We start from the raw sequence: 21,430 nt of genomic DNA on the forward strand, positions 1-21,430 counted from the left end.
CTGTATACAGTGCTATAAAATCCCTCCTGACCAGAGGCAAAACCCTTTCACCTCTAAAGGGTTAAGAAGCTAAGGTAACCTCGCTGGCACCTGACCCAAAATGACCAATGAGGGGACAAGATATTTTCAAATCTGGAGGGGGGGGGTGGGACAAAGGGTTTGGTCTGTCTGTGTAATGCTTTTGCCGGGAACAAATCAGGAATGTAAGCCTTAAAACTCCTGTAAAGTTAGTAAGTAATCTAGCTAGAACATGTGTTAGATTTTCTTTTGTTTAATGGCTTGTAAAATAAGCTGTGCTGGAGGGAATGTATATTCCTGTTTTTGTGTCTTTTTGTAACTTAAGGTTTTGCCTGGAGGGATTCTCTATGTTTTGAATCTGATTACCCTGTAAGGTATTTACCATCCTGATTTGACAGACGTGATTCTTTTACCTTTTCTTTCATTAAAATTCTTCTTTTAAGAACCTAATTAATTTTTCATTGTTCTTAAGATCCAAAGGTTTGGGTCTGTGTTCACCTGTTCCAATTGGTGAGGATTATTATCAAGCCTTCCCCAGGAAAGGGGGGTGTAGGGCTTGGGGGGGATATTCTGGGGGAAGATGTCTCCAAGTGGTCTCTTTCCCTGTTCGTTGTTTAAAATGCTTGGTGGTGGCAGAATACTGTTCAAGGACATGGCAAAGCTTGTACCTTGGGAAAGTTTTTAACCTAAGCTGGTAAAAATAAGCTTAGGGGGTCTTTCATGCAGGTCCCCACATCTGTACCCTAGAGTTCAGAGTGGAGAAGGAACCTTGACACAGGCTATGCACCAGATCATCTTTTACTGAAGAGGCTCTGTCACAGGGGCCACCACACCAGGGCACCATCAAGCAGCTAACCTCTGCAATACAGGCAAGTCCTGCCTCAATTTCTCCTTCTTCAGTCCCTGTGGTCACTCGAGGTGCCCATCCTTTCCGCCACAGACTAGTGGCTATATCACTGCCCAGGAAAGGAATGAGGTCTCTCTCAGAGTCTAATAAAAGCCCTATTTCCAAGCATCATTTATTAATATAAGTGCATCCATTCACAGGACTCTCAATGTGAAACAGTTCACAGACCCCCAAATAGCTCCTGCAAGTGGGTTTCCCATAGTGTTCCATACCCCAGGCCGCCTTTGCCCATGAATCCAATCCCTGCTTCTTCAGAATCACTCTCTTATATGTTCAGCCTGGCCTTAGCTGAGTCGGATCTTCCCTTTTAACTAGGGGCTGCTACATGAGCCTTTCAGTCACTGGGATTCCCTAGCTCCAGCCAGCCCTGTCCCACCAATTCTCTCCAGTTCTTTCTCTGCACCAGCTCTTCCCCACAGCAGCTCCCAACTCTTGCTCTGTAAGGGGTTTATGCAGCTTGCTCCAGAGAATCTTCTTCATCTCTTCCACTCCTTCTTCCTCCTCCCACCACTTCCTGTTTCTTCTTCCTCCTTGTCCTAACCAGTGCCTGAGGAGTTATAGATACCAGGTGCCTTCTATGAGATCCCACTTGCAAGCGGCTAATAAGTCACAGGGGAACTTGATCTGTTCCCTCTGAAAGGGACCAGTCACCTTGTGATAGGCTCCTGTACCTGTAGTGTCTAGGTTGACTATTCAGTCCCTGATATCCACTTGCAATTGAAGTTAGAGCCCTGGGCCACAATAAGTAAACATAGTATGTGCTCACTGAAAGACCCTATAGTATATTCTCATTCTGAGGCACAGAAATCTATACATGGGGAGTTATGTTTAAATCTACACACTTCAAGATGATCAAATAGGACTTGATCGTGAAAGGACTTGATCCTGAACATTCTGCCCAGGATTCAGCAGAGCACTTAAGTATGTGCTTAACTTTAACATGTGAGTAACCCCACCGACTTCAGCTGGATCACTCACATGCTTAAAGTTAAGCACATGCTTAAGTGCTTTGTTGGCCTGGGCTCAGAGTGCTCAGAAAATCAAGGCTATAGCCCTGTGTCATAAATATAAAGGGAAGGGTAAACCCCTTTAAAATCCCTCCTGGCCAGAGGAAAAATCCTCTCACCTGTGAAGGGTTAAGAAGCTAAAGGTAACCTTGCTGGCACCTGACCAAAATGACCAATGAGGAGACAAGATACTTTCAAAAGCTGGGAGGAGGGAGAGAAACAAAGGGTCTGTGTCTGTCTGTATGCTGCTTTTGCCGGGGATAGAACAGGAATGGAGTCTTAGAACTTTTAGTAAGTAATCTAGCTAGGTATGTGTTAGATTATGATTTCTTTAAATGGCTGAGAAAAGAACTGTGCTGAATAGAATGACTATTTCTGTCTGTGTGTCTTTTTTGTAACTTAAGGTTTTGTCTAGAGGGATTCTCTATGTTTTGAATCTAATTACCCTGTAAGGTATCTACCATCCTGATTTTACAGAGGTGATTCCTTTACTTCTATTTACTTCTATTTCTATTAAAAGTCTTCTTGTAAGAAAACTGAATGCTTTTTCATTGTTCTCAGATCCAAGGGTTTGGGTCTGTGGTCACCTATGCAAATTGGTGAGGATTTTTACCAAACCTTTCCCAGGAAGTGGGGTGCAAAGGTTGGGAGGATTTTGGGGGGAAAGACGTGTCCAAACTACATTTCCCAGTAAACCCAGTTAGAGTTTGGTGGTGGCAGTGGATATTCCAAGGACAAAGGATAAAATTAATTTGTACCTTGGGGAAGTTTTAACCTAAGCTGGTAAAAGTAAGCTTAGGAGGTTTTCATGCAGGTCCCCACATCTGTACCCTAGAGTTCAGAATGGGGGAGGAACCTTGACACCCTGGAATTTATTTTAAAATGTATGACTGAAGAGATGCCTTCAGTCATAATTATATATATATTACTTCCCTGAGATATTTATTTGAAGAACATAGATCATAATTACTTTGGTACACATATTGATATGCTGATTACATATTAAAGTGATATAGTTAGTAGTTTATGAAGTTAGTAAATAGAGCATTTCTTTTTTCTGCATTAATCATTGATGCTTTAAGAATTAAAAAGATTGAGCATCACCCTCATTTTATACAAATGACGCCTGGGGGCATTAATTGCAATGTTAGAGCGATTCAGTTCAAGAGAGTAGCACCATGATTTTCAAAGCCCGATTCTGTTCTTAATTTTATACTGACATATCATATCGCCACTGATTCAGCGAAGGTACTCCTGATTTAAGCTATTGTATGATCAGACTCTGGCCCTAAATGTCTGAGATCACAGCGCTCCACCGAGTCGGATCGACTTCTTTCCATGAGTTACTGACCTTTCTGGGCTATTCTTTAGTCTAGGCAGAAAAATAGAAAAGCTGTTTTCTGCATTTCTCTTTCAATACCAGCCCCCTCTTCCTGTCTATGTCTAAGGGTGTGACCGTCTATTTAGGTTACATTACGCAATTTTTGTTTCTCAGTTTTTGCTCGACACTTTTAAAATGACTGACTGCAAGATGAATATTTCATAGAAGAACTGTAGTATAACTATACATGATAAACCAAGGAAAATTTTACACATTCATTTTTGCTTTAGATGGAATATTTTCAATGCCCAAGTCTGATGTTTTCTTGTTGTTTTGTATCTGACCCCCCCGTATCTATATGTATGGTTCGGCACTTCTACATGGAGAGAAAACATAGGCATGCATATTTTACAGATTTTTTTTCCAGTATAAAAGTAGGCTACAAGTGCTGCCATATTAGCATAACTTGAATACATTTAAATTAGGCTAAGTTGTTTACATCTTTCTGTTTCATTCACTTAAAAACAAGCTGCCTCTGTTTTTGAAAGCACTGTTATGTTTCAAAGCAATTGGACTACTTATTTGGCAGCGTGTATTGTAATAAGCCTGCAAACTTTTATTGTTTAAAATAAAAAAGGACGATGTAACATCAGCACGATTTTACTGTGGCTTTATTTCTCTTTAAATCTGATATTTATTTTGCATCGCACTGTATTTTATTCATGCCATTTAATAATGCTGCTTTCTTTTTAATCTAGGATCATCATATCTGATCTACAGAAAGCGATAGAAAAACAAAGTGGTTTGCGATCATGTAGGAATCGTAGATCAGTACCAGGATACAACTATGAAGTGTATCACTCACTGGAAGAGGTATGTTGAAAATGAAAAGGTGTCTGTTATCTAAACTCCCATTCACTTCAGCGAGGCTAAGATTTCACCCTATCTATTTAGAAGTGTGTTCTGATCCTGATGAATAGAGATGCTAGTAAATGTTAAACGTACATATTCATTTTCTAAATGTGTTATATAAAATAAAATAAAAATATAGACCCTTTAAAGTTTGTTTTTTAATCCATTATTATTTATAATATTTTCTTTCAGGGTTTGACATCTCAAAAAAGATATATTGGAACTGGAAAAGGTACAGAGAAGGGAACAAAAATGACCAGGAGTATGGAACAGCTTCCATACAAGGAGAGAGTAAAAAGACTGGGACTGTTCATGTTGGAAAAGAAACAACTAAAGGGGGATATAATGGAGGTCTATAAAATTAAGAATGGTGTGGAGAAAGTGAATAAGGAAGTGTTGTTTACCCTTTCACATAACACAAGAGCTGGGGTAACCTGATGAAATTAATAGGCAGCAGGTTTAAAATAAGCAAAAGTAAGTACTACTTCACACACTGCAGAGTCAACCTGTGAAACTTGTTGCCAGGGGATCTAGTGAAAGCCAAAAGTATAACTGGGCTCAAAAAAGAATTAGGCAAATTCATGGAAGATAGGTTCATCAATGGCTTACTAGCCAAGATGGTCAGAGATGCAAATCCATGTTCTGGGTATCCCTAAACCTTTGACTGCCAGAAGCTGGGACTGGACAACAGGGGATGGATCACTCAATAATTGCCCTATTCCATTCATTACCTTTGAAGCATCTGGTGTTGGCCACTGCTGGAAGACAGGATACTGAGCTAGGTGAACCAATAGTGTGACCCAGTAGGACTTACATTCTTATGTTCCTTTTCCTTTTTAAAAATGTAACTAATTACCTTAGAAACTTCTTTGTTTTAAACCAGGCACTGTTAACATAACTTTAGTTTAAATTCTTTTGACTTCAGAGTCTGAGGGCATGGTTACTTTATTCACGTTAGAAGTCTCACTGAAGTCCACAGGTCTACTTGTGATTAAAATTTTCTCACATGCTTAAGTGTTTGCAGGATGGGGCCCAAAAGAGATAAAAGTATTCAGGTAATGGTGGTTCTACAAAGGGCCAAAGCTTGCAAGCTTTCCATGTGTCAAGGTTCCTTCCCCATTCTGAACTCTAGGGTACAGATGTGGGGACCTGCATGAAAACTTCCTAAGCTTACTTTTACCAGCTTAGGTTAAAACTTCCCCAAGGTACAAACTATTTTACCCTTTGCCCTTGGACTTCCACTGCCACCACCAAACGTTTATCTGGGTTTATTTTATTAGGAAAGCGTTGTTTGGAAATGTCTTTCCCCCGCAAATCCTCCCAACCCTTGCACCCCACCTCCTGGGGAAGGTTTGGTAAAAATCCTCACCAATTTGCATAGGTGACCACAGACCCAAACCCTTGGATCTTAAGAACAATGAAAAAAACATTCAGGTCTTACAAGAAGAATTTTAATAGATAAAACAGTAAAAAAGAAGTAACAATAAAAAGAATCACCTCTGTAAAATCAGGATGGTAAATACCTTACAGGGTAATTAGATTCAAAACATAGAGAATCCCTCTAGGCAAAACCTTCAGTTACCAAAAGACACACAGACAGGAATATCCATTCTATTCAGCACAGCTTAACTTCTCAGTCATTTAAAGAAATCATAATCTAACGCATATCTAGCTAGATTACTTACTAAATTCTAAGACTCCATTCCTGTTCTGTCCCTGACAAAAGCATCACACAGACAGACTCTTTGTTTTTCCCTCCCCCCCAGCTTTTGAAAGTATCTTGTCTCCTCCTTGGTCATTTTGGTCAGGTGCCAGCGAGGTTATCCTAGCTTCTTAATGCTTTACGGGTGAGAGGATTTTTCCTCTGGCCAGGAGGGATTTTAAAGAGGTTTACCCTTCCCTTTATATTTATGACACCATGTGAAGAACTCCCATGGATTTCAGTGGACCAATAGAGAAATAAAAATAGGCAGTGGTTGTATTAATTAAATTATTATTAGGAGCCAAATTCACTCTCATTCAGATGAATTATATCTTGATATCAGTAAGGTTTGTGACACAGTCCCACATGACATTCTCATAAGCAAACTAGAGAAATGTGGTCTAGATGAAATTACTATAAGGTGGATGCACGGCTGGTTGAAAGACTGTACTCAAAAGTAGTTATCAGTGGTTTGCTGTCAAACTGGGAGGGCATATTTAATGGGTCCTGCAGGAGTACTGTGTCCAGTACTAGTCAATATTTTCATTAATGACTTCGATAATGGAGTGGAGAGTATGCTTATAAAATGTGTGGATGACACCAAGATCTTGGAGGGGTTGCAAGCACTTTGGAAGACATGATTAGAATTCAAATGACCTTGACAAATTAGAGAATTGGTCTGAAATCAACAAGATAAAATTCAGTAAAGACAAGTGCAAAATACTTCACTTAGGAAGGAAAAATTAAACGCACAACTGCAAAATGGGTAATAACTGACTAAGCAGCAGTACTGTTGAATGGCATCTCCGGGTTATAGTGGATCACAAATTGAATGAGTGAGTCACAATGTGACAAAGTTGCAAAAAAATCTAATATTATTTTGGAATGTATTAACAGGAGTGTCATATGTAAGACACAGGACATAACAGTCCCACACTATTTGGCACTGGTGAGGCCTCAGCTGGAATATGTGTCCACTTCTGGGTGCCACATTTTAGAAAAGATGTGGACAAATTGGAAAGAATCTAGACAACAACAAAAATTATAACAAATTTAGAAAACCTGATCTATGAGGGAAAAACTGGGCATGTTTAGTCAGGAGAAAAGAAGACTGTGTGGGGAGCTGATAACAGTCTTCAAATATAAGAGGACAGTGATCAATTGTTCTGTACGTCCACTGAAGGTAGGACAAGAAGTAATGGGCTTAATCTGCAGCAAGGGAGATTTAGGTTAGATATTAGGAAAAACTTTCTAATTATAAAGGTTTCAGAGTAGCAGCCGTGTTAGTCTGTATCCGCAAAAAGAAAAGGAGTACTTGTGGCACCTTAGAAACTAACCAATTTATCTGAGCATAAGCTTTCGTGAGCTACAGCTCACTTCATCAGATGAGCTGTAGCTCACGAAAGCTTATGCTCAAATAAATTTGTTAGTCGCTAAGGTGCCACAAGTATGCCTTTTCTTTTTTAATTATAAAGGGTAGTTCGGGTCTGGAATCATTGTCCAAGAGAGGCTGTGGAGGTTTTTAAGAACAGGCTGGACAAATACCTGTCAGGGATGGTCTAGGTTTACTTGGTCCTGCCTCAGTGCAGGCGGCTGGCCTAGATGACCTCTCTAGATCCCCTCTAGTGCTACATTTCTGTGATTCTGTGAGTCTATGAATCTCTCACTGAAGTCAAAGGGAATGCTCTCTGAGTAATAACTTATGTATAAGCTCCAAGGTTTTAAAATTTCTGCTTATTTTCGTGTGAAAATTGTTTTTTTTTTTAACTATGAGATGGCCTGTTGCTGTTGCTTCTCCTCCTCTGAAGCTATACGTGCAGAGCCTCTTCAAAATCGGGCCCTGAGACATTGAGTAGGGAGAGGAAGAAGGAAAAATCAATCCTCCCATTTGACAGTGTGCATGCAAGTACAGAACCTACTGCTGTCAGCACAGAGGGTGTTAGATAGAGCTCTGCAAAATCTACCTATTTCAGTTTGCACTAGAAACAAAACCACTGAATTCAGTTTGTGGGGATCTGTAGCTCCTGAGGTTTAGTTGAAGTATCCTATCCACTCACAGCAAAAAATGAAACTGTTGATACTAGTATCTTCTACCACTCCTCTCCCTTCTCCCAACAAGCCTATTTTCCATCTTTACCTGGTGCCATCTTCCAGAGGGGAGACTTCTTTCTCCATTCAGCACCTAATGTCTTTAGAGAATGTCCAGTTGGCCTCACATGGGAGAAGTTAGCTGGATTGCTTCCTCCATACCACTTCTTGGTGGGAGGGGTCTTCAAGGTTTTCCAAGGGGGAGGTTAGTGGTCACTTTGTTGTAGTGAGGCGCCATCCAGGACAAATTAGAGGAATTAGGGAAGACTACACTTGAAGTTACTGAAGAAGCAAGGTGGGACAAAAAGGTCTAGAGCATTTATTAGAGCACAGAGATAGTACAAATGAAAGACCAAATCAAAAACCACACTAAGGGCTTAGTCATAGTAGTAAAAGTAGTAATAAAATAGCACCTATGAACCCTATTAAAAGCTCCGCCCCAGGGTGCTAGGCACTGTGCAGACATGGAACAAAGACGACTGTTCCACTCTCTTCCCCACATTGCTCACAATCTAAGTGACAGACAGGACACAACTGGAAAACAAAACATATTCTTGACAGGTCTCACTAGCCTTTTTTTCTCCCCTTCACTTTAATATCTCTTTCACAAAAATGTTAATGACTGAGGCAGCAATTTTATCTCTGTATTTTCAGATTCAAAGTTGGATGTATCATCTGAACAAAACCCATTCAGATCTCGTTCATATGTTCTCTGTTGGAAAATCATATGAAGGGAGACCTCTGTTTGTACTAAAGGTAAAAATTAAATAGTTAAAGCAGTTATATCTATTTCACACAGCATATTTATATGAGAGGTTCTGAGCACCTACATCCCCTAATGAAGTCAGAGGATTTGTGGGAATTCAACACCTCTCTGGATCAGACCTTTAATAAACAATGTAATAACCTGGCAGAAAATAGTTCACACATTAGAAAGTTAAGAGCCAAATCTGCTGGCTTTACCTCTGCATATATTCTCTTTGCAATCTACTGGATTATTTGTGTGAGTAAGGCAAGTAGGATTTGGCTTTAAGGGAGTTGGAAAGATCTGAGTTTATAACTGACTTCTAGAATGAGTACCCTCAAGGATAGATGGACCACAAGAAACCCTGGAGCTCTTCTGAACATTGTGCCCCACATAATTCTTGTTGTTCCGTTGATGATGAAATGATGGTATTCAATGCTCAAAATTAGCCAAGGCCTACAAAGGAAAAATTAGTACTTCTATATGTTTTCCTTGCATCCTTTCCCACTAATTTCTTAAAATTTGGTTTCACATCACATGCTGATTTCAGGAAAATCTCAAAATTATTCCTCAAACATACATTTTCCCAGCCCTGCTCCAAGTGGCATGTAAGGGCTTATTTCTTCAATATAAGAGGAGTTGATAGCTCTGACTTTTCCTGTGACTTTTTCAGTTCTCCAGTTTGTAACCTTGAAATGATCTGCATGGACGATACCTAGAATTCCCATTCCAAAGTATCAGATCTGTATCTCTTTTGTAACTGTTTACAAGAGAAGTTCAAAGTGTCTATTGTAGCTAATTAACTGTGTCCACTTCTGCTATTGCTGCTCACTAAATGTCAATAAGCACTAAGACCTGTTGTGGTAACAATGAATATTTACTTTTTTAGTTAGGTAAAAGAACACGGCCTTATAAGAGAGCTGTCTGGATAGACTGTGGCATTCATGCAAGAGAATGGATTGGTCCTGCCTTCTGCCAATGGTTTGTAAAAGAAGTAAGTGTGCTCTGCCTTACACTATTTTTGCTTTAGAGCAGTGTTTCCCAAACAGTGGGTCATGACCCACAAGTGCATTGCAGGAAGATTGTAGATGGGTCGTGGGCTCAGCGCGCGGGGAGACCCTGGTGCAGGAGGAGTATTGGAGAGGTTGCTCACCCTGCACTCAGCCCACAACACAAAGCTGGGTGCAGTTCCCCGCTCTGGGTGTTGCGACCTGGCACGTGGGTTTGCAGCACCACTCAGATTTAGTCTGGCCACCATTCTGTCATAATGGAGGGGCAGCCAAGCCAAACCTGAGTGGGGCTGTCACCCCTTTATGCAACCCTAGACAAAGCTAGGCACACATCACAAAAACATGCCCTACGTGTATTGGCAGAGATTTGGAATAGGAGTCTATTCAGAACGCCCACACTATGGAGACTGATACGTTAGCAATGGTCCAGATAAGTCAATGCCAAGCCCAGCACTAACTTTTGTAGAGCAATCTGGCAATACCCTTGCCCTTGAAACTTAGAAACCTTGTAAAAGAGAAATTCATCCCCTGTGTAATTCAATTGGAGAGAGTGGAGTAACACCAGGGATGAATTTGATCCAAAATGATGAATTCTGGATTGTCCGAACACTCACTGTCTCATTAATTTCCCTTTGGTCCCACCCCACTCTGTTTTGTTCCCTTAACCCTTGATTTATCTGGAGTCTAAACATCACATACATACTCACAAATAAACTCCAGTTCCCTTTATCATTCTTCAAACAATGGGGCAAGGAAATTAAACCAATTAAAATTCAGCATTTCACTTGCCTGCTCCAGTACATCAGTATTCTTTTTCATGTCACCACTTACTCTCATTTTCACTCTGGGCTCAGTTCAGACATACGACAATTTTGCAAGATTTTTATTTAAGGCCCAGGGTTTTACCTGCCAAACGCTAGTCACTTTGGATCAGCAAGATTTACGGAATCAAACAATGCTCAAAATCCTTCATAAACAAACTATCCTAAACTACTGCTGTAACTTTGAATGCAAGTGTCTTCCTATAGCACACATTTTCCTCCTTCCTTGGTTCTCCTCTAAGCCCACATGGTAGCAACACTGTCTTCTCAGGAAACCTGCCTCTGGTTTTCTGACCTATCAGCATTGTGGTAACTCCTGATCCTGCAAGGCACTACACAAAGTCAGACCCCCGCACCCATACATAGCCCTGTACACTTTAAGGGTGTATTCACTGCAGTACTACAGTTGGGTTCTTTCAGGTCTTGCCTCTACCCACCTCCCATCCACACACAATATACGCTAAACCCAAGTTTAATGATACTTCCAACCTACACCAGGTAGCTCAGTGGGGCTGTAGGCTGGAGCCCGAGAGAGGCTTTCAGTCAGGTTGGTCACCTGCCCACTTTGCAGTGAGAAACGATGTTAAACCACCCAAGTGATGCTAATCCTCCAGTGCCTTCCCATAATTCCCCCACATGCCCAGAAGGACAGACAAGTTCTCCTACAATTCACTGGGAAAGAATTATAGAAAAGCTCAGCTTACTGCAGCCATGTGCTATGGCTCAAAAAGTCCTAGTGATATACGTGAGGGAGCACAGCACCAGTGAGGACATGGTAACACAGGTATGGCTTTGCAGTGTCGCTACTCATACGCAGGTGCCAGTCACCTGAGTTTACTCTGCAGGGAAGACATACTTTAACAGGACTCTATGCTAGTATAATAGTTTGCAAGTACAGAGCAGCCTGCAGGATTGGGATCCAAGTCCCAGCCTTGAAATGAGGGAGAAGAGGGTGTAGCAAATAAGCAGTGTAAGGCACCCCCTCCAGTGCCTGTCTTTTTAAGTTAGTGCTTTAAATTCCTTTTGCAGTTAGGAAACTAGGATAAGGTTTCTTTTAAAGTCCACAGCAGGAAGTAAAGATACATATGAATTTTCTGCCTGTTATTTGAGACCCTTGAAGACTAGACTGCTAGCATCGTTTCACTAAATATTTAACATATGCTTTCTGTGTTTAATTAAAATGTGTACAGCTCAGAATTTACTTAGAGTAAATGAATGTGTCTGTCACTCTTTCTCATGCATCGTCTTTGTTCACATGCTGCATTTCCTCCATCCCCCTTCTTCAGTGCAATGTGTAATCCCAATTTTTAGAAAAGCACAACAGGAAAGGAATCCATTATAGTCATAGTTTCTGGCCGGAGTAAATGAAAACAAAAAAAATATGAACTTGAGATATTTGGATTGGGATGTCATTTTCCCAATTAATGATTAGCCATTTTAACGAGAGCTCCAGAAGCACTCCAAGTTTCAATATGCTCTCAACTCTTGGCAATTCTCTGTAAGTGTGTATGCAGCCCAGCAGCAGGCAGTCCATCCCTTCCGAAGTTCAATCTGAGTTTCGGAAAACACAGTCCATTAGGAGGCAAGTTTTCTGGACATCCATAAACTCTGTCTCACTACTGACTCCAGGCAGGAAGGGCCAGGAGAGCTCCTCCAACTAATACAGGGATAGTGGGTCTATGCCCATCTCCCCTTAAAGGGCCAGTCACCCTGTAATAATTTGCTTTTCAGAAAACTGAGACGTTACTCTCCGTTCTTGCAAGAGCTGAGAACACGGGAAGCAGCAAGTTCAGGCCATAGCTAGGGGAGGGCGCCATAGCAACCCATGTGACCAAACTGAGAAACACGTTGATTGGTACCAAAGGCATCTCATTCAGGCTTTCTCAGCTATGAAAAGTCAACTTGTGGAATGGAGGGTCTCTATTGAGGACCAGTTAAGGACTTATCTTTACTAGAAAATGACATTGAGCTAGAACACACCCTTGAGGAGTCCTGTTAAGTAATAAGAAAAGGAGTACTTGGGGCACCTTAGAGACTAACAAATTTATTTGATGCATCCGATGAAGTGAGCTGTCGCTCACAAAAACTTATGCTCAAATAAATGTGTTAGTCTCTAAGGTGCCACAAGTACTCCTTTTCCTTTTGCGGATACAGACTAACACGGCTGCTACGCTGAAACCTGTTAAGTAATGTGATGCTGACTACAACTTTGCTGTCATGGCACACAGGGACAAGTTGTGTTTAACATCATGCAGCTGGTTGTGAGTAAACCCCACTGGGACCAAGATTTACCCTTGACCCATTAATATAATATTAAATACAGCTTGTGGCTGTCTAGTGTGACAGCAAAGTTGTAGTCAATGTTGTTTCAGAGTAGCAGCCGTGTTAACCTGTATTCGCAAAAAGAAAAGGAGTACTTGTGGCACCTTAGAGACTAACAAATTTATCTGAGCATCGGATGAAGTGAGCTGTAGCTCACGAAAGCTTATGCTCAAATAAATTTGTTAGTCTCTAAGGTGCCACAAGTACTCCTTTTCTTTTAGTCAATGTTGTGTTAGTTTAAGGTCATGTTCTAGCTCTCTAAATTTCTAGTGAACACAAGCCCTTATTGAAGATAAAAAAAAAGGTGAAAGTCATGAATAAAAAGTCTAATCAGAGTAGATATACCAGAGTCATAATTTATGCTCCCTTTTCTAAAGCAGAAAAAATGATGACTCCTCTGAGTGTGAGGAAAAGGGGGAGAGGTGTCATGTTCTGCTAGAGTGGTGTAATTCTCGGTATTATCAAGCTGCTTGCTGTTCTGTAGATAGCAGAAAGACAGATTGTTGTCATCTGCCATTTTTTGCCTTCCTCTCCCGCTTGCATTTTATCTGGAAAGGAAACAAAAATTAAACTTGTGTTCATGAAAGATGAAGTATTCATTTCTTATAATTTATTTTAGTATTAAAGTGTTGTCATAAAACATTATTGTGAGGTACCCTTTCAGTATGTTTCTGTGTGTACCCTTAAATTCTCAGTAAAGTGGCTAGTCAATGCACGTTAGGGCTCAGCCCTGTGCCAATTAGGCACATATCTGCATTGGGCAGATGTTGGAGGAATTCTGCCTAAAGGAGGTATAATTTCTCCTGGAGCTCTATAGTAGACTGGGAAAGCATGACTGCTGCTACACCTCTGCAGAGGTTGCAGCATATTCCACTCTGCCCACCTAGTCATGGCCCTGCCTCCTCTCCAACTCTCTCCCTTTGGGGCGTCTTGTGCCCTATGGAGCACACAGACCGCAGGTGGGTTGCAGTTGAACCTGGCTGCATAAGATGGTGGATTTTTGCACCCTTCCTGCCTGCCCTGCTTATACTAGGCAGCCAGACACAATCTAGTCCTTAACAATACTAGAGAATAAGCAACACTGTTCTATGTATTTAAGATATTTATTTATATTAATATGCACTAGAGACCACAGGCAGCTGCAGATTGCTGCTGATCAGAGAATGCCTCTCCTTGCCTGAGTCGGTCTCCTTTGTGTAAAGATGGTCCCACGCTACACAGTTTGGGATGTTTTCCTCTAAAAATTTGGTGCAGGCCCACGCCTACCTTTTTGAAATAAATACTGTTCTTTTTTTTTATTGGGAAAGGCTGTTCTAAATGGGGGGGGGGGTGCGCACATGCACACATGTTTCTGGCCTTTGTTATACAGATCAGAGTAGATAATCATAAATGATCTCTCTTCTGGCTTTACTCTGAATATTTTTTTCTATTTGAAAATACTTATATCACAAAACCTCAGCCAAATCTAATACTCAAAAGTCGCCTGGATGTGTATCCCGGCCTGATCCCGCAAATACTTGCTACTAGCCTTGAGTGCAAGTGGATTTCCATGGAGCTAATCTCTGTGCGGGTAGCATGGGTTTGCAGGATCATGACCTAATTATGAGTGGTTTCAGAGTAACAGCCGTGTGTGAAGTGAGCTGTAGCTCACAAAAGCTCATGCTCAAATAAATTGGTTAGTCTCTAAGGTGCCACAAGTCCTCCTTTTCTTTTTGCTAATTATGAGTGTAATTTTAATGGATAAACTCTTAAGCAAATGATAAGAGGTTAAGTGTAGTACCTTCCTGTCACCACAATGAGGCATGTGATGACTGAGGCATTGTTTTATAAATAGCTGTGGAAAGCATTCCTATGCTTTTAATGGTTTTTCTCTTTTGGTCCATAGTGAGTCCAGTTTTGTTCAACAAGAAAAACGTTTAAAGTATTTTTTTTCCTTGCTCTGCAACAAAAAGGAGAAAATTATCTGCAGCTTCTTAGTGTAGGGAAATATGTTATTTTTGTTGTGCACTTTAAACTTGTCAACTGCATCTTCATGACAACCCACAATAATCTTGTGAAGGTAAAAATTACTTTCATTCAGATTGCAGCTATTCATTTTTTTTTTTTTACCACATGAATGCATTTTGATGAAATAGAAGTATCACTGCAGCTGTGTTGTGCCTATAGGAGGAGTTTGCCAGTGATAATCACTATTTGTAGACGTCTGTGCTATCAGTCACTCGGACACTCAAACACCAATACACACAGGGGCTTTTAAACTAGTGAGTATGGGCTTGTCTGCACTGGCAGTTTACAGCACTGCAACTTTCTCGCTCAGGGGTCTGAAAAAACACCCCCCCCCCCGAGCGCAGCAAGTTTTAGCGCTGTAAAGTGCCAGTGTAGACAGTGCCCCAATGCTGGGAGCTGTGGTCCCAGTGCTGGGAGCTACGCCCCTCATGGAGGTAGGCTCTTTAGAGGGCTGGGAGCTCTCTCAGCGCTCTGCCGCGACCACACAAGCCATGTTAAAGCGCTGCCAGTGTAGACTAGCCCTGTGTTTCTCTTCAATGCATGTATTGACCTACATGAAGGGAGGGAGGACCACAGATTACAGGATCAAAGAGTTTAGAGGAGAGACGAGGAACCCAGTCTGTGTGCACCTGACTGGAATGCGACCTGCAGGCACAGAACCTCTGTAAATACCTCTCTTAATAAAGAGACCGATTAGCTTTAGAAACGTAGGAGAACACTCATCGTTGCTCAGCAGTGTCATCTGCACAGAGGAAGAATACAGTCCTATATTCCATGAGAGCTAGGGTGACCATATGTCCTGTTTCAGCCAGGACAGTCCCTTTTATAAGCCCTGTCCGACCTGTCCCGACTTTTTCGGTAGAAGAGGGAATTTGTTCCGTTTGCTCTTGCCAACTGATGAAGTTGGCAAGAGCAAATGGGACAAATGCCCAATTTTGTCAAAAAAGTGGGGTGTGATACAGAGGAATGTGGGGGGGGGGGAGCAGCAATGCCAGCCCCTTGCAGACAGGGGAGGCAGGGCTCAGGAGGGCCAGGCGCGGTTCCAGGCATAAGTGACAGCCTCTTGCAGGGTTGAGGGAAGCAGAGTTCCAGCAACAAGCAACCCCAGCCTCACAGCAATGTCCCATTTCCCTTTGGGAAATAGGGACACCCTAATGAGAGCTCGTATGTGCAACTCTTACACAGAATTACACAGAATAATACTTTGCAAGTAGACCCATTGACTTCAGTGGGACTGCTCAGGTGAGGGAGTACTACTTAGCATGAAAAGGACTTTCAGAATTAACTGTCAAAAGTTGGACAATTTAGACAATGAGGAAAGTAAATAAGTTATAGGTGACTGTTTATCCCCTTTACTATTAGAAGCTGTCACTGTGTCTCAACAGCAATTTGAACAGACTATGTATTCAAACTGTTGGATTGAAAGCACCTGGACAAACATTTCCTGGGGTTAACATAGCCAAAAAATAAGATTTAAGTGTCAACTTTTCCAAAGCTGGGCATCCATTTTGCAGAATTTTTAGGGATGTTTGGGTACCCCTCCACCTGGCCATTTGGAGTGACTCCTATTCTCTAAAGGTGGTACAGACTACTTATTCCTCCCTCCTAAGTAGTTCTGTGGCCTACCTTGGGACCAATGGACCCTGAATCCTTTATGGATCATTTCTCCCGCCCTCGCACAGAAACATGGAGTTCTGCATCTTCTAATGCTGCTAGACACTGAATTACTGCAGAAAAGTCCCTACCCCAAAACACTGAGTTGTCTAGAACTGCATACTCAGCGGATGGCTGGGTATGCAGTCTTTCCTGGGATTACAGTTGGATGCCCTGGCATATCAATTGGGCTGCTGGCTCCATAACCCCTTCTCTTCTCCTCTGACCCAGCCACCGTACAATTCACATGTAACCTCCTCTCCTGTTCACCTTCCCAGTATGAGATTGTTCAAGATACAGGAAGTCTGTCTTGTGGCTTTTTACCCAATGCTGGGGGACTGGGCTGGAGGTTCCCCAGTGTGCTCGGTGTTGTGTACCAGTGTGTATCCACCTCACCAGATCCACGCAGACAAACCACAGAGGAGCAAAGTTTTATTCTGATAGGAAACACAGAACGGGATTACAGTCCAGCAGCCTCCTCTCTGCTTGTCTCATGCTCCCAGCTTCAGTTTTTGCTAAAGCTTTCTGCTGCAAAGACAAAGGGTACTTCCTGGCAGGAACCAGGAAGTAGTCCACAAGTTGTGGTTCCCAGTGCTTCTGCTGAAGCACACTGGACCTTGGACTACAACTGTCTCAGGCACCTAAGTTAGGGGGTCCTTCTCCTTTCTGGAGTTTTCCCATAGGGTCCCTGCTAAGCATTCCCAGGAGGACATAATACTTTGTCATTTTTCCAGCTGCTGTTTCTAATCTAGTGCCAGTAGAAGATGCTTCTTGTACAACCCCAAAATGGCAGGGAAGGTTTGTTTGTAAACATTTTTCAGGCACAGTTGAAGGTCCAACTTTTGAAAATTTGACCGTATGTTTTAAGATCTCTATCTGAGTCATGAAATTGCATTTTATTACCTCATGTGGAATCACAGATCTAGCATCAAGCTTATGACTTGTAGGGCTCCAAGCAAAAGCAGATCCCTAAGATGTAAGAGAGGAGAGCAGATTAAGTTATGAGTTGTCTCCAGAGATGAAGATAGGATAACCCAGTATTTACCAAATCAGTGCAGAATTACATGGGCCCAATCAAGCAGCTGCTTTGCTTGGCCTAAGGCCAGACCTGATTATTATTTAAAATGTACAGAAAATAACAAACATCTTAAGTCACTTTCAATAAGGATGCTATGACTGATGTTTGAACACACAGTAAGGAGCTAAAAGCCTGTTTCATTAGAAATAGTGTTATGGTATGATTGCTGAGGAAACAACAACAGAGTCAGTTTTCAGTGCTAAAATAGGAACTGGCTAAGTCAGTGTTAATAATTATTAATCCAAAACCAGAAATAGCAAGTCTTAACTTAAATGTAAAGACAATGAATTGTGGGACAGGATATGGTTATTAGGCCCAACTAGCTTGTCTACAATTTAAAAGTTTCTCTGAAGCCTGTCTCCTTGCCTTGTCATTTGCCATGAATTCCCTTCCTTTGTAAAATGCATAGATTCATTCATTCAGTACTCTTTGATCTGCAGCTTTGGTGACTTCTAGCATTTCTGTTGCACAGTGTATTTATATATAGAATAGATCCTCAGCTAGGGTGAGCCAGCAATAGCTCTATTAATCATTATGTAGGTTTGCTGGTTTATGCAACTGAAGACATGGGCCTCTCTTATCAGTCACTGTTTATTTTTTCTCCATCAGATTTTGGCAACATTCCTATATCATCTTCTCTTTTGGTATTAATACTATTCCACATGTATTGGTCCAGTCTCGTTCTCCATGAATTCAGTGGCAAAACTTCCATTGATTTCCTTCGGGAATGCAGGATTAAGCCATGTAAAATATAATTCTGAACGCTTTGTACAAACTGTAATGGAGAAAAATGACTAGTGGTTGACATACAAGTTGTATTTGTCATGGTGATGAGAATATATGTTTTAACACTTAGTATTTTTTCACTTTAATCATTATTTTGAGGATTAGATACACATTACAAAAGGCAGGTTGCAGAGTATGATACTGATAGAATATAAGAACAGAACATAAGAATGGCCATACTGGGTCAGACCAAAGGTCCATCCAGCCCAGTATCCTGTCTACTGACAGTGGCCAATGCCAGGTGCCCTGGAGGGAGTGAACCTAACAGGTATGATCTAGTGATCTCTCTCCTGCCATCCATCTCCACCCTCTGACAAACAGAGGCTAGGGTCACCATTCCTTACCCATCCTGGCTAATAGCCATTAATGGACTTAACCTCCATGAATTCATCCAGTTCTCTTTTAAACCCTGTTATAGTCCTAGCCTTCACAACCTCCTCAGGCAAGGAGTTCCACAGGTTGACTGTGCACTGTGTGAAAAAGAACTTCCTTTTATTTGTTTTAAACCTGCTGCCCATTAATTTCATTTGGTGGCCCCTAGTTCTTACATTATGGGAACAAGTAAATAACTTTTCCTTATTTACTTTCTCCACACCACTCATGATTTTATATACCTCTATCATATCCCCCCATAGTCTCCTCTTTTCCAAGCTGAAAAGTCCTAGCCTCTTTAATCTCTCCTCATATGGGACCTATTCCAAACCCCTAATCATTTTAATTTCCCTTTTCTGAACCTTTTCTAATGCCAGTATATCTTTTTTGAGTTGAGGGGACCATATCTGTACGCAGTATTCAAGATGTGGGCATACCATGGATTTATATAAGGGCAATAAAATATTCTCCATCTTATTCTCTATCCCTTTTTTATAGTATAGTAATATAGCGTAGTATAATAGTAACAGGGATGGTGTCCCTAACCTCTGCTTGCCAGAAGCTGGGAATGGGTGACAGGGGATGGATCACTTGATGATTACCTGCTCTGTTCATTCCTGCTGGGGCACCTGGCATTGGCCACTGTCAGAAGACAGGATATTGAGCTAGATGGACCTTTGGTCTGACCCAGTATGGCTGTTCTTATGATACACCTTAGTGATTGTTTGACAAAATGGCAAAGGCCTCGTGGATGCCATCAAGACATAACATTTGACGGTAATACACAACCTGTCTTGTCTTGTTACAAATATAAAGCATAAGTTTGTAAAAAGAAAAATAGTATATGAGAGAAATATTTTTTAAGATAAAGAAATTATTTTGATGTCACTTACAGCAGTTCTACACATGGGTAACTATTTATTTCATAGGAGTTACTTTTGATTTACACCAGTCAGAAAGCTTTACCTGGGTCCATTATGTTTTAAATCAGATGATAGTTACAAAGTTTTAAAATAAACCTTTAAAATGTTTTAAAGGAAACATTTTAAAGAGAAACACATGAATCATTCAAGTCAATTCTAAGACTCAACTTGATATTTTTAAAAGTACAGCTTTGGGACCATATTGATTTCCAAAACCTTTCACAGTGTCATTTCACAAGATAGCAAGCATCAAAACAAAACAGAGAAGTCTATCAACTGTTTGAAATTGGATGTTGCCTAAGGCACAGAGGAAGATGTGAGATCATTTTTAAGTCATTGCATTATTTCTCTTTTATAGTCACAGTATTACTTTTATTTACAAGGGAAAAAAACCTGTAAAATGCTGACTTGTCCCCAGCCCACAAAGGACCCACTGTCAGACACAAAATCTTTTTACAGGCACTTTGCTTTTCCAGACATAAGCAAAACCTACAAAACAGTTCCTCAGCACGTCGTGGGCTGTAGCTCCCAAGAGATTTTTCCCATTTGTCTCTTTCATCCTCTCCTGCTTCAGGGCCTCCTGCAGGATTCTTCCTTGTTCTTTTGACTGAGCCCTACTTCCCAGGGCTTTCTCCCTGGAGGCCTTTTTTCCCATTGCCTCCCCTGACAGCCTCTCCTGCTCCCTGTTTCTCTTCTGGAATAGCAGCCCCATGACTGCCACCCTGGAGCCTGGCTCCTTATTTAATGAGCCTACTCTGCTCTCCAGCCACAACCCAGCTTGACTACTCTCCTCCGCAGCTGGCCCTTGCCTTTCTCCCCTACCCCCCACACCCCCGTGTGAAAGCAGAGTTGACTGGATACTCAATAGCCAACAGCAGCTATACTCCCCTAAATAGCTAGCAGTTCATATTTTCTCGTTCTGCCCTGTGTCTTTCAGATAACGTAACAACACCTTTCTAATACAATCGCATTTCCCCCATATTTTTACTAAATAACATAATGTAACTTTTCCCTTCCTTTATCAAAGCGCTTACGAACCCATAAAAGGTGATCAGTTACAGCACGCACATAGTCCAGCTTTGTGGTCGTTTATTTGTTTAAGCTATAATGGCCAATCAGTACTCTGAACAAAATCACTTCATTTGTCCAATCAGGGCCCTGAAGTATGTCCCTATTCTCAACTCTAGAACACAATTCAGAAATTCCTCTTCCTCTTTTTTCACTGATCCAAATTTTTGGCCATTCCTCTTTTAAATTTTTCTTCACTGGGCTTTTGAATTGCTGTTTACTCGAGGGTATTTCTGTGTCAGTCCTTCCATTTCTTATAGCACTTTTAGCTGTCTTGTCCACCATTTCATTCCCTGTTATCCCAGTATGTCCTGAGATCCAGACTAATGCTACATGTATCCCCATCTGTACTAACTCTATTTAGCACTGTTGATTAATTGCAGTTAACTCACACTATTAACTCAAAAAAATTAATCGTGATTAAAAACTTAACTGCGATTAATCACATTTTTAATTGCACTGTTAAACAATAGAATACCAATTGAAATCTATTAAATATTTTGGATGTTTTTCTACATTTTCAAATATATTGATTTCAATTACAACACAAAATACAAAGTGTACACTTCTCACTTGATATTATTATTTTTGATTACAAATATTTGCATTGTAAAAATGATAAACAGTATTTTTCAATTCGCCTCATACAAATATGGTAAAGTGCAACCTACAGATGTAGATTTTTTTTTT

At 41.0% G+C, this 21,430-nt stretch overlaps 1 protein-coding gene across 1 annotated transcript in view; it reads left to right on the forward strand.

Moving 5' to 3' along the window:
• The window catches only part of CPA6 (carboxypeptidase A6), a 111,079-nt gene that overhangs the window by 70,631 nt on the left and 19,018 nt on the right, over nt 1-21,430 (forward strand). The window contains exons 4-6 of the mRNA XM_077808682.1: nt 4,012-4,126; nt 8,610-8,711; nt 9,590-9,694. Coding sequence (XP_077664808.1) covers nt 4,012-4,126; nt 8,610-8,711; nt 9,590-9,694 — 322 coding nt within the window. The remainder of the gene's footprint in view (nt 1-4,011; nt 4,127-8,609; nt 8,712-9,589; nt 9,695-21,430) is intronic.

The sequence above is a fragment of the Eretmochelys imbricata genome, chromosome 2, assembly GCF_965152235.1.
Source record: "Eretmochelys imbricata isolate rEreImb1 chromosome 2, rEreImb1.hap1, whole genome shotgun sequence".
Lineage (NCBI taxonomy): Eukaryota > Metazoa > Chordata > Testudines > Cheloniidae > Eretmochelys > Eretmochelys imbricata.